The 12,051-nt window shown below is 39.1% G+C and overlaps 1 protein-coding gene across 5 annotated transcripts in view; it reads left to right on the top strand.

Annotated features, from left to right (window-relative positions):
• Positions 1-12,051, top strand: part of COBL (cordon-bleu WH2 repeat protein) — a 167,964-nt gene that overhangs the window by 137,825 nt on the left and 18,088 nt on the right. For 2 of the 5 annotated variants that reach the window (XM_067569993.1, XM_067569991.1), the window contains one exon: positions 8,029-10,301. The exons of 1 other annotated variant lie outside the window; for it this stretch is intronic. In XM_067569993.1, the coding sequence (XP_067426094.1) occupies positions 8,029-8,072 (44 nt within the window). In that variant the 3' untranslated portion in view covers positions 8,073-10,301. Of the gene's footprint in view, positions 1-3,094; positions 4,037-6,004; positions 6,176-8,028; positions 10,302-12,051 lie in introns of those variants that run through there. 2 more of the 5 variants (XR_010924179.1, XM_067569988.1) reach the window with 2 other exon arrangements.

Genomic DNA, 12,051 nt, shown 5'->3' on the forward strand with positions numbered 1-12,051 from the left:
ATTTATTCACACACACATAGAAAGAGAGACTGAGTCCTGGTCTATGCTTACTGGGCGATTTGGCGGCAGTCGACGGGAGTAGCTTGCATAACTCCCGTAGACTGCTGTGCTTCCCTTCTGCACAGCATCTTCACTGGACTGTGCTGACGGGAACCGCGTTCCCATTGACGCAGCGCTACGCCACTGAAGGGGGTGGTTTACCAGCATCAACTTCAGGATTGATTGAGCCGGTCTACACTGACCACTCAATCGATCCAGATAGGTCGATCTGACAGCGGCGACTATGCCGCTGTCTCAGTATAGACATACCCTGAGAAAAAGCACTCCAGATATTTCAGGTCACTGGGAGTTTTGTCTGAGTGAGGATTGCAAGATTACTCCCTGAGAAAAGAAAGTGATTTCTGAAGGATTTCTGAAAGATATGACCTAATAACCCCACACATTGGAATTCATTATCCAGGCATTAAGGGAATCATTTAAAAAGTGCTACAGTACACTTGGTACACTCCACATTGTGCCTTCGACCTCAGCATTTTCACAAAGCACCCAAGTCATGCACATATGATACCATAAATGAACACCCTGTCATGTATAATTGCTAACATTATGAATGCTTCACACTTTAGAAAGAAACCTATTGGCTTTGTTTCAACATTTATTTTCAGTAAATGCCTCACATTTAATGCATCAGCATTTATGTAGCAGCAGGAGTCCATTATCCTGTAACATGTTCAACTCCACTGACATCTCTTATTTAAACTCTCTAAGGAGAACGTTCTCTCTGTGCAATATAACACACTCGTTTTCAGAAAATTGTCTGCCTGCTAACTATTGCTGATGTCACAATCTGTCGTTCCCAGTGCTTACCCCCTATAACCACGAGTTATTACTGATAACGTTTGGTGTTTTAATTCTAGGTTAATTTTATTTTATGTCACTGCTTCAAAGGTTACAGATGAAATAAAACAGAACAGAACCATTCATTTTTATCAGAACTATATAGATAGGTGTCTCTTGGCCAACCCTTAGTTGATGTAAATTGGCATAGCTCCACTGACTTTCATGGAGCTTCGCTGATTTACACCAATAAAGGATATGTCGCATAATGATCTCCTATATACTTTTCATTTGCTGCTGCAGTCTTCGATGAATATAATTATTGACACACAAACTATGTTGCAACAAAGGAAGGTTGGTAAAACAGCATCCCTTTGGAGAGCTAGCTATGAAACCATGAGACAGCACAGATGCAAAAAGCAAAAAGGAAGGAGCGAACAAACAGACAGTAGAGACAAAAATTGCTACAGGAAATAGACAGCTGCATGATGGGGAAGAGTAAAATGCCTCCTCCCAAGCTGACCATACTAATCAGAATTAAAAAATATTCTTAAACTGGCAAAGGGGTCAATTTAAATATTTAACACCAAATCACTTACACTGACCCCAAAGTGTTGTGCCTAATTTTCTTAAAGATCACTGAAGTTCAGCATACTTAACGGGAATGACATTGTTTCTGGCACTTTTATGAACTGGATGTATCCTATGAAAAAACTGTTCAGTTAAATCTTTCCCAAACTTCTTGTTCCTAATTCTCTGCTGCACAAATCCATGCAAGATCACGCTTTGAAGGCCTTGTAAGAAGAAGTCTAAAGATGTATCCATCCCACAGTGCCAGAATCAAATCCTTTGGGAAAGCTTGGGTGAAGTTGGCTGATTGATTGTTCAGAACTGGTGGTTCAATAAGGTTTGTGGTTAGGCTGGAGCCTTCCCATAAACACAGAAAAAAGTTTGAGATGTGGTCAGAAGGCATATGGGCCTGCTGGATTTCAAGAGAATTTCAGTGGTAGCCAAATATGACTCCAGCACTATCACAAATTGAGAGTATATTCTTCAGACCTATGAATTATCACATAATACTTTGTTTCACACCAAAAGGACAGAGATCTGGCTTCTATCAAGACCAAACATTTCCAGGGTTTACCCCCACCAACTGCAAGCAGGCTGTGACACTGCTGATATTTATTGATATGTCTAATAGTGTAAAGGACACTCGTTTATCCCATTTAGTATGCATACCAAATTAAGTACCTTTCTAAGGCTCTAAGCATTTTTGACATAGATTAGAAACTCCATCATACACACAGCAACAAACCCTGCAGCCTTTCCACACTGTCAAAGCCAAAAAGAAAAAAAAAACATAAAAAGAAAATGAAAGCCCAAATAGCTCATCCACGCACAAGGGTGTGCGCAGAAATTTAAATTTGACCTCTTTTGGAGGGGCACGTTAAATACATGATGTTATGAGGAAATACAGGACACCTTCGCTATATCGAACCTCTGGGGATCTAAGCCATTTGGCTGTTATAGCCAGGGGTTCGTTTATAGCAAAAGAGGAGAAGGGGACAGCTCCTCCAGCCCCAGGGCTGCAGCAGGGCCACGGCGGGGAGAGTGAGGTCCTCCAGCCCCCAGACCATGGCGGGAGCTGACATCTCCTCTGGCCCCTGGGCCACGGAAGGGAGACAGAGAGAGCTCAGGCCGGAGGAGTTCTGTACCCCCACTGATTTGGGGGGGGGGGGCGTGCCCCTGCTAGTTGTCCGCCCCTTGTGTGCATACCCTTGTCTACTCATAAATATCAGTCTTCACGATTCCCCTCCCTCCTCAAAGAGTTAGGGAAATAGACCATTTTGCAGAGTATCCTATAGATCAACAAATGTGGGCTATTTCAGACCAAAGGAGAAACAAATTCCAAAAAACCTCAGGAAGATATTTTCTGTGTAGTGTTTTTAAATTAATGCATTTTACTCCTTACCTGTATCGGTCAGAACAGCTGTTGGGGTTTATGCTGATTGATGTGTATAGATTGTGACATACATGTACTGGGCCTGATTCTTATCTCATGTACGTAAATTTAACACCAGCATATCTCTGTTGACTTTCTCCTGGTTTATACTGGTGTGAGTGAAAGCAGAATCAGACCCAGACAGAGTGGATGATTGCGGGGAGAGCTGAATACACACACTGTTGTGGGTTTTAAAAGAAACATAAAAATAACAGACTTGACAATAAAGTAACTAGCTAATTGATCCTCCTGTAGGTAATGGACGACATGTGCCACAAAAGCCTCCTAGAGGCAACACACGAGGTCCACCCCAGTTAGTGATTCCCCCACCCCCACCTTACCCTCCTCCTGACACAGACATTCTGGATACAACAGCCTATTACAGTGAAGCACCAGATGTTACAGCACCTACAAACCTGGTACCTAAACGTATGTTTTCAAATATATGTTTTTGCTTTTCATTTCTTTAGCAGTTACTCTTGAGGATCACTTTTCTAGACTTTCCTCTTTGTTCTCCAGAGATACGTGTTTTTTTCTTTTCCAGCCTGTCTTCTTTTGAAATGCTCAATGCATTATATCCATATGATTAATTAATGTGAGGTGAATGAAACATTTATTTGCTTGTAGATAATATTGCTACAGCTGCTTAGCTCTTATCTAGAGACATGTAAATATGACTATCAAAACATGCCGTTTCATGAATTTCAAAGCAAAAATGTGTGGTTTTTCATATTTGATTTGTTTCTACATGAGCATTCTCCCATTCCCTCCAAAGAAAAAGAGGTGCAGTAAACTACCAAACTGTTCTAATCTATCAGACTAATATTTCCCAAACTTTTGAAAGCTGACACCCCCTTTTAATAAAATGAAATCAGTCACACCCACCACATATTGTGAAAGGCCTACTCATCTTAATACATACATCTTCCATGCTCACCCAGCTAGCCCTGGGTGCATTCTCTGCCTTGGGAAATCTTATCAGACAAGGCAATGTGATAGCTGTGGCATTCTTTCTTATTTGTATGAAACATGGATGTATTTTCAGAGTTATCACATAAATTTGGCTTCTTTCAAATCTTATTATATGAGCTAAGGCTCAGATTCTGCAAATTATTTCACGTCAAGTCCCCTTGCACACACACTCAGCCCCATGAAAGTCAGCAAGGCTCTACACAGGTGCAGGGGTCCTCTCAGGTGCAGTAGCTTGCAGCAGCCTATATGTTAACCATATGAATAGCAGCATATCTCTGCTAAATGCTAATCACACAGAGATCCTTCTCTGGGCATCTTTCATTACAAAGATTATACTCTAAGTAGCTCTCCATCTGATATATAAATACAGTATTGGGGAGTGGGATGGCAGTTGTTGCCCACTAGCTAACCCCATGCATTTTTGTTCAAATCTTAGGTAAAGAAATATAGATTGTCGAATTTTATAAGGGAGGGAGGAAAAGTCTATATCAAGGATTTCTACTACTAAAAAACATAAGTGTTAATGTGGATTAACCTATTTTATTCCTAGCAGCATATGAACAAAATTCGTGTTATAGTTATATTTTTGGTTAGAGACAATCAGCTTGTACACACAGTGTTTGTCTTCTTAAAGATCTGTTCTGGACTTGTTTCAATCAATATTTGTGCTTCAACTGACTTCCTATCATTATGATATTTTGCAATGCTCTCCTGCTGCGATCAAATGCATCTTAATCGATGCGCCTCCGATTTTTATCTGCCAGATCATTCATTCTTAAACAAATGTGATATCCCAGCCAAATGTCTTGTCTAAGCTTGTCTAACGTCTAAGCTTGTACAGGGAAACATTACATGAGCTTATAGTATCCTCAGCTCATCCAAGTCAGGGAAGTAGAGCTTAGTACGTCTTTTAAGAACTCTGTTATTCAATATTGCACCTGGCCAAATGTGTCTTCATATTTATACTCTGTGCTCCCCTAGAAATATACATATATATATACTCTATATGCTCTTAATCAAGAAGAACATTTTCTGTAGTTCCCACACAACTTTATACCTTGGAAGAGAGAAGGAGAAGGAAAGCACCACATTGCTGAGTGCACTTCTGAAAGGTGCTCAGATGCCACAGTGAAAAATGCAGTATAAGAACCTAAATAGAAGTAAATGGTGATATCTAGTATGCCACGCACAAAAACACGGATCTCAGATACGGGCAGAGGAAATCCCCTTTTTATTGTGGTTACATCAGATAACTTTGCAAATCTCAACAAAGAAACTATTCTCTCTAGTGGTGGAGCAGGGTGCGTAGTGTGCAAGATAGTAGATTTTTGTCTCTGTGCTCCTGCTTAATCTTCTGATATTGCCACTTCTGAATTCATAATTAATGGGGTGAAATATCAGCCCCAGTGAATTCAATAGGAATTTTTGCTGTTGACTTCAATAGAGCCAGGATTTCACCCTGCTCTCTTGCCATCCTTTGCTGTGGCTGCCATGGAGTGTTCATAGACACTGCAATTAAGGGGAGCTTTGCAAAGATTAAGAAAATCAACTTTCTCTGAAAATGGTAGTACTCTTTTAAAAAGTCATTAAAAACTGCTCTATGTAACACAGTAGTAGGCACAAATTTTCAAGCTTAGATGTCTAAGCTAAACTTCAATTAAAGTTGTGGGTTCTGAGAACCTTTGATAGTTTGGTCATTTTCATTGACGTGCCTAAATACAGGTACCTAAATTTGAGAAAGTTGGCCTTAAAAGCAGGATATGGGATTAGAGGATTGGAAGGTTTGGATGGGTTAGAACCACACATGAGTTTGCAGTGGTGTCCTGTGTTGTCTGAGTATGCTTTATACACTGCAAATAGGATCTAGGCAGAGGGTTCAAAGAAGAGTATAGATTTAGATTTAGACAATACATGTGTTTTCTCATAAAAATCTGGGAGGGAGAATAAGTTATTGATGTCTTATATTAACGGAAAGCATGTTTGTTCTTAAATGACAAAAGAATTCACGCTGATGAAGATCATATCCTTCTAATGTTGACCAGGCAAATGACGGCCTCGGTCTGTCTTTTCATGATTGTTATTTTGAAGTTCAAACTCTGTGATAATTTGTGGCCAATTCACATTCCTGTGCCTTATTCTCTGCCACCTTTTTATCACCACTTTCTTCATTTCCCCCCTCTCCCACCCAACCAGACAGTTGTCCCATTGTGCTCCAAGAAGCCCATATTGAAGAATATCCATTTCATAGGAGTTAGATGGGGGATGGAGGGAAATCACTCTTTGCAGTTTCCCAAACTTATGTGGAGCATAAGTCATTCATGAATAGGGCCTTTCGTGAGATATTTGAGCTTCTCTGCTATAATGGTAAGAGTCTCTTCTGCAAACAACAGTACAATTGTTCTACATGTTTTTTGCTTTTTAATCTTTATTCTCATTAACTGAGCTTTCCTGTTTGTATGTTTTGTATGCATGTCTAAAGTGATATATTCATGGGATCCTTTTTCCTCCCTTAACTTACTAATCAGGTTGTTTTGTGACCCATTATTCTGAGTTTGGTTGAGCTTTGACAGTAGTTCAAAAATGGAAACTTTGTCATGTCTGTTGCATGGAGTTTGATTTTGTACCATGGTTTGCTATGTTCTTAATGAATGAGCTGTTAACAAGCTATCTGTTATGCCATGTAGAGGATGCAAATATTAAGGGGTTGCTGTACCTAGAGTTAAACTACAGTATGCTGCCTTTAAATAGTTTGAAACATTTATTTTAATAGCAGCCTTACTCCTGTGTCCTTTGTATGGCACCTTTTTATTTTGTCATGTTGTGGACCACAAAATAAAAATACAGTTGATAACTAAAAAGATAGTTTAAAAAGGATAATATTTCATCTTCTCATTGGGTCAGATCCTGAAATCCACTCTTCACACTTACGCAGGCTCAAGTACCAGTGAAGTCAATAAGAGGTTTTCCTGAGTAAGGATAATTAATTGATGTAGTTATTTCTTTAAATTTCTAAAATGTAACTATAGGCACCTAGCCCATACTGAAATCCCAGTTTGACTCAAAACTTGTATTGTATGCAAAAATAAAGTATAATAGTAAAATACCATCAGTTACCATAACATCTGGTTTCCTTTTGCAAGCATATTTTCCAGTTTTATTAGATGGATAAAATACCAAGATGTATATTTCTAGCTGATTAATAATTCTGCTTTATTGGAGTAGAACAAGCAGTGATAAGGTGCCTCCTTCCTCCCTCCCCCTCTAATCCTCTTGTATTATTTTTTTAATGAAAACCTTGAGTAGCATAGATCATATATCATAAATGACAACAGATAGGAGAGTGAACAGTTCTACAAACACCTTGGCCACCTCCATTCAATAACTTAAGGTGCAGGTGTTAAGGACAGTTTCTAAAGGCTGGAGTTTGTTAATTTTAAAGAAAAATAACAGGAGAAATCATAGAATATTAGAGTTGGAAGGGATCTCAGGAGGTCATCTAGTCCAACCCCCTGCTCAAAGCAGGACTAACTTCAGCTATATCATCCCAGCCAGGGCTTTGTCAAGCCTCAGCTTAAAAACCTCTAAGGATGGAGATTCCACCATAGAATCATAGTGGGGATCCATGTTTTTACAGATGTAAAGGTTTGAGTACATGTAATTAACTCTGAAATTAATGGGCTACTAAGTGGGTTATTTTACTAGCCGGGGAGGTGTTGACATCACAAATACACCACCACAGTTGGAATTAATCAATGTCCTAGTTTTCATTCTCATCACAGATGTTAAGGTTTATGTGAGTATGTGCAAGGGTAGTGTAGGTAAGCTTGTCTGGCCACTCCTCCTGCCTTGCCTATTCTGTGAGTAAATGAAGAACTTCAGGCTCCAAGACTGTCAGCTTGGCACCTTCCATGAGCATTAAAGCTCACTCCAGGAAAACAGAAGTCACATGCACCTTGAACATCAGTGCATGTTACTTCATTGACTACAGTAGAATTGAGCCTATTTGGAGTTTGGCAGTGATGAATTTGGCCCCAGGAATCCAGGCTAGGATTTTCAAAGGAGCCCATGAGAGTTACATGCCCAAATGTCATTGAATTTCAATGGGATTTGGCTCTTTTAAAAATCTAACCCTAAAGGTTAGTAAGCATGCTAGCCATTCTTTCATTTTGGTCTTCTCTTATGTTTATATGTTTTACCATTTACTTTTTTCCCAACAGTTTATTGTTGTGCATCATTCCCTTCACATACCAAGCGTGTCTGACAGACCTTGCCTCTTCCTATGACCTTCATACCTCTGATGCCTCCCGTTGCCTCTGCTACCTTGACTCTTCCGTTGCCTTTCTTCCTTCCCTGCTGGAAGTGCTCCTTTTATCTGACTGAAATCTTGGCTTCCTTTCTTTTTGAATTTGAACACCTTCATGTACTTAATATTGATTATATTTGGCAGTGTTCCACACTCATTCATTAAATGTATTCTCCAGAACTGAACACTATATTGCATGGATACGTATCACCATCAGAAAGATTCTCCATTCATATGTCTATTTCTTTACAAATTATTCTTGTTGCTTTAGGTCAGTGTTTAATTTGATTAGGTGTTTCATGTTTTATTTTGTTTTTCTTAAATGCAACCCTATTTTAAGAATTTATTGAAAAAGTTCTAGTGTCATTTCTCATTTTTCTATCAGGCTAGGCCTACCATTTTACATTTCCCCAAGCATTTTATGTTTTCCCTTATTACAGCTATTTTGTGCCATCTGGATAGACCTAGATTTGAGCACGGCCTACCCAAACTAAAGTCCAAGATTGCTTTCATATCTTGGCCACTGATCAAGTTACTGCGTTAAAAATAGAAACCATAAAGATCTGTCGGACCTATAATGGACCTAAACACAAAACTGAGGATCAGTACCAAGTACATAATTCATAGTCTTTACTTATACTTTTCATATTAATGCTTACTTTGATTAATTTCTTCTTGCCTCTATGAACACACTATGGAAACCAAAGTATTTGTGTAACAAAAGATTCAAAACACCATTTGCTCAAGATAAATCTAATTCTGCAACTCTTTGTTTTTCATTTATAAGAAGAATATACAGAGGGTTGTAGTTAAAATATGAATTGTTGGTTGATAGGATCGCACCCACCTAAAACTCTTTGCACTGAGGACAACTTGCTTGTGCAAACAGCCTCCCAAGCACATATTTTTACTCATTCTGAATCACAGGCATGGGTTTTATTAGCTGAAACAGTGCACACACCCAAAACTCTATTCTATCTTCATATGTTAGAGGTATTTAAGATGTTAGTTATTTAAATGAGAAAAATGCAGAACGTGACTCTTACTTACATCACACAAAATTGTTATTCTGCCCTGAGCAAAATCACATGACTTTTGGATCCTCTCCAGGTATGCAAAAAGGGGAAAAGAAAGCAGAGGATTTGCGTTGAAACTTAATTCAATCAGAATTGACTTCATGTTAGTGAATGAGTGTATGTTATTTCTTCCTGACATACATAACCTGACATACATTTAATGTCATTCATTCACAGCGTATGATACAGTAATAGTAATAGTGAACATAAGCACCACAATACTGGGTCAGACCAATGGTTCATCTAGTCCAGTATACTGCCTTCGGACAGTGGCTTGTGCCAGATGCTACAGAGGGAAAACGGAAAGGGCAATTTCCATCCCCTGTCATCCAGTCCCAGCTTTTGGCAGTCAGAGGTTTTGGTACCATCTTGACCACCCTGATCATCTTGGCTAATAGCCCTGGATGGACCTATCCTCCATCAACTTAATCTAATTCTTTTTTTAACAAAGGGTACTTTTGACCTTCACAACAACCTATAGCAACAAGTTCCACAGGTTGGCTGTGCGTTGTGTGAAGGAGTACTTGCTTTTGTTTGTTTTATACCTGTTGCCTATTAATTTCATTGGGTGACCCTTAGTTCTTGTGTGAAGGGAAAAATAACACTTCCTTATTCACTTTCTTCACACCATTCATGGATTTATAGACCTCTATCATATCTTCCTTTTGCCATCCCTTTTCTAAGCTGACCAGTCCCAGTCTTTCACTCTCTCCTTATGGTTCCATACCCCTAATCATTTTTGTTGCCCTTCTCTGCACTTTTTTTAATTCCAATATATCTTTTTTGAGATGGGGTGAGCAGAATTACACACAGTATTGAAAGTCTGGGTGTGCCATGGATTTATATAATGGCATTATGATATTTTCTGTTTTCTTATCTATCCCTTTCCTAACTGGATGTGATATGACATGATAATATCACAAATCTTGTGTGTAATCATTTGTGATACAAAATATTTCACATGTAAAACAGAACATTTGACAGAAAATATTTGTCATACAATGATGTGATGCCAAGTTCTATGCTAACTTGAACCCTGAGCCATCCCACTGAAGCCAGTCCAACCCTGTAAGTTCAAGTCTGTGTAAAAATTTGAACTCCAATACCTTTTAAAATACCCATAAGGGCCAAATTGTGCTCTCCGCTTTGCCTTTGCAAGCCCATTGATAAGAAATGGGCTGCCCAAATGTCACTGAGGGCGCAACTTGAATCAAAATGTTATGGATTGGGTATAATTTCATTTCTTTATTTAGACAGTAAGAATGCATTACTGTAGTTGCACTGATCAGAAGAAAGAATAGAAATTTTAACTCAGGGCCAGATTTTGAAAAGTGATCCGCATTCAGGGCCTCCCTCTGATCTCAGGCCTAGGATTTTCAAAAGATGCTAAGGGATCTAGAAGCACAAGTCCTATCAACTTTCAGACTTGCGCTCCAGAGGCCAGGTCTACACTACAGACTTAATATCAATATAACTACGTCACTCAGGAGTGTGGCTACTGACCTAACCATCCTCCCCCAGGGTAGACAGCGCTTTGTCGATGGGAGAGGTTCTAAGGGAGGTGGATTAACTACACCGATGGGAGAAACTCTCCCATCAGCAGAGGAATGTCTTCACTTAAGTGCTACAGCAGCACAGATGCAGCTGTCTCTTAAGCCTGATCCACACACAGGTTTTGTATCTGTATAACTATTTCCTTTAGGGATGGGATTTTTTTTATTATTATTATTATTATTATACCAGTACAACCCCAAATGTGGATGTAGTTGCACTGATATAAATGTTGTGCTGAGCCTTATACCACTATATCGTATTCCCCTTCCCTTATGAAAGTGAGAGGGGAGGTAGTGTGACCTCTTGGAAAGAGCATTAGACTAGGATACAGGATACCTGCGTTCTATTCTCTTCAATTGGTCTGCTCTGTGCCTCAATTTCCCCCTCTGTAAAATGGACATGGAGACATAACTCTCCTTTCATCATTAATGGAACCCTAAAGAGGTCAGGTTTGCTGTATACTGGCATGGTAGTATGAGAGAAACAAATGAATTCAGCCTTCAGAAACGTCATTCTCGTACATTTAACAACCATGAGTTTGCTTAAGTTTTTTAAAAAAATATATTCTAAAAGTATAATAAAACCACAACTTTAATGGGACTCAAACTCGGTGGGCCAAATCCAGCCCAACAGTAAATTTCATTGAATTGCCACTGCTTACTCTAGGGCCAAGGTTAGCCCACTATCTTTGAAACATATGACAGCTACTTTGGCCCTTATTGTGAACCATCGATGTTAATGGAATCTTTCCCATTGACTTCACTAGGAGCAGGCCCTTTATGCACTAGGGTAGCATCTTAGGTTAGCATTGATGAAAATGTACATTGGTTGGTTTTGTTGCCCATGTTATTCCATGAGGGCAATAGAAACTTAATGAGAATTACATAGTCAAGGTAATACCAAATAGACTACAAGAACTATTGAATTCCAACGTGTGTTTGTCAGCTCATACTAAGTTGACAAATGAATGAGAAATGGTTTGGATTTAGTTTACGCAGCATTTTGCTTCTCCACCAAATACAATTGGTCAGATATTATCCTTCAGCACCAATTAATTTGGGATGGTAACAAGAATTGTGTTTGAAAATGTAATGACTCATTTGATTGAAGGGAGAAATATGTGGATAGTTTACAATACAAAATACAGCTCAACAATTTGAACTCCAATACATATGAAAAGTCAATGCGAAAATGTCCATAGGTATTAGGGACAGATGCTTAAATCATGATGGATCCAGACCTGAGATACTTTACGTGCCTCTGACTCCTCCTATTCTATTCAGTAGATTTGTGGGCACTCATTACTA

Source organism: Emydura macquarii, unplaced genomic scaffold (assembly GCF_026122565.2).
Source record: "Emydura macquarii macquarii isolate MOO-44397 ecotype Brisbane River unplaced genomic scaffold, CSIRO-AGI_Emac_v2 contig_2975, whole genome shotgun sequence".
In the NCBI taxonomy this organism is placed as follows: Eukaryota; Metazoa; Chordata; order Testudines; family Chelidae; genus Emydura; species Emydura macquarii.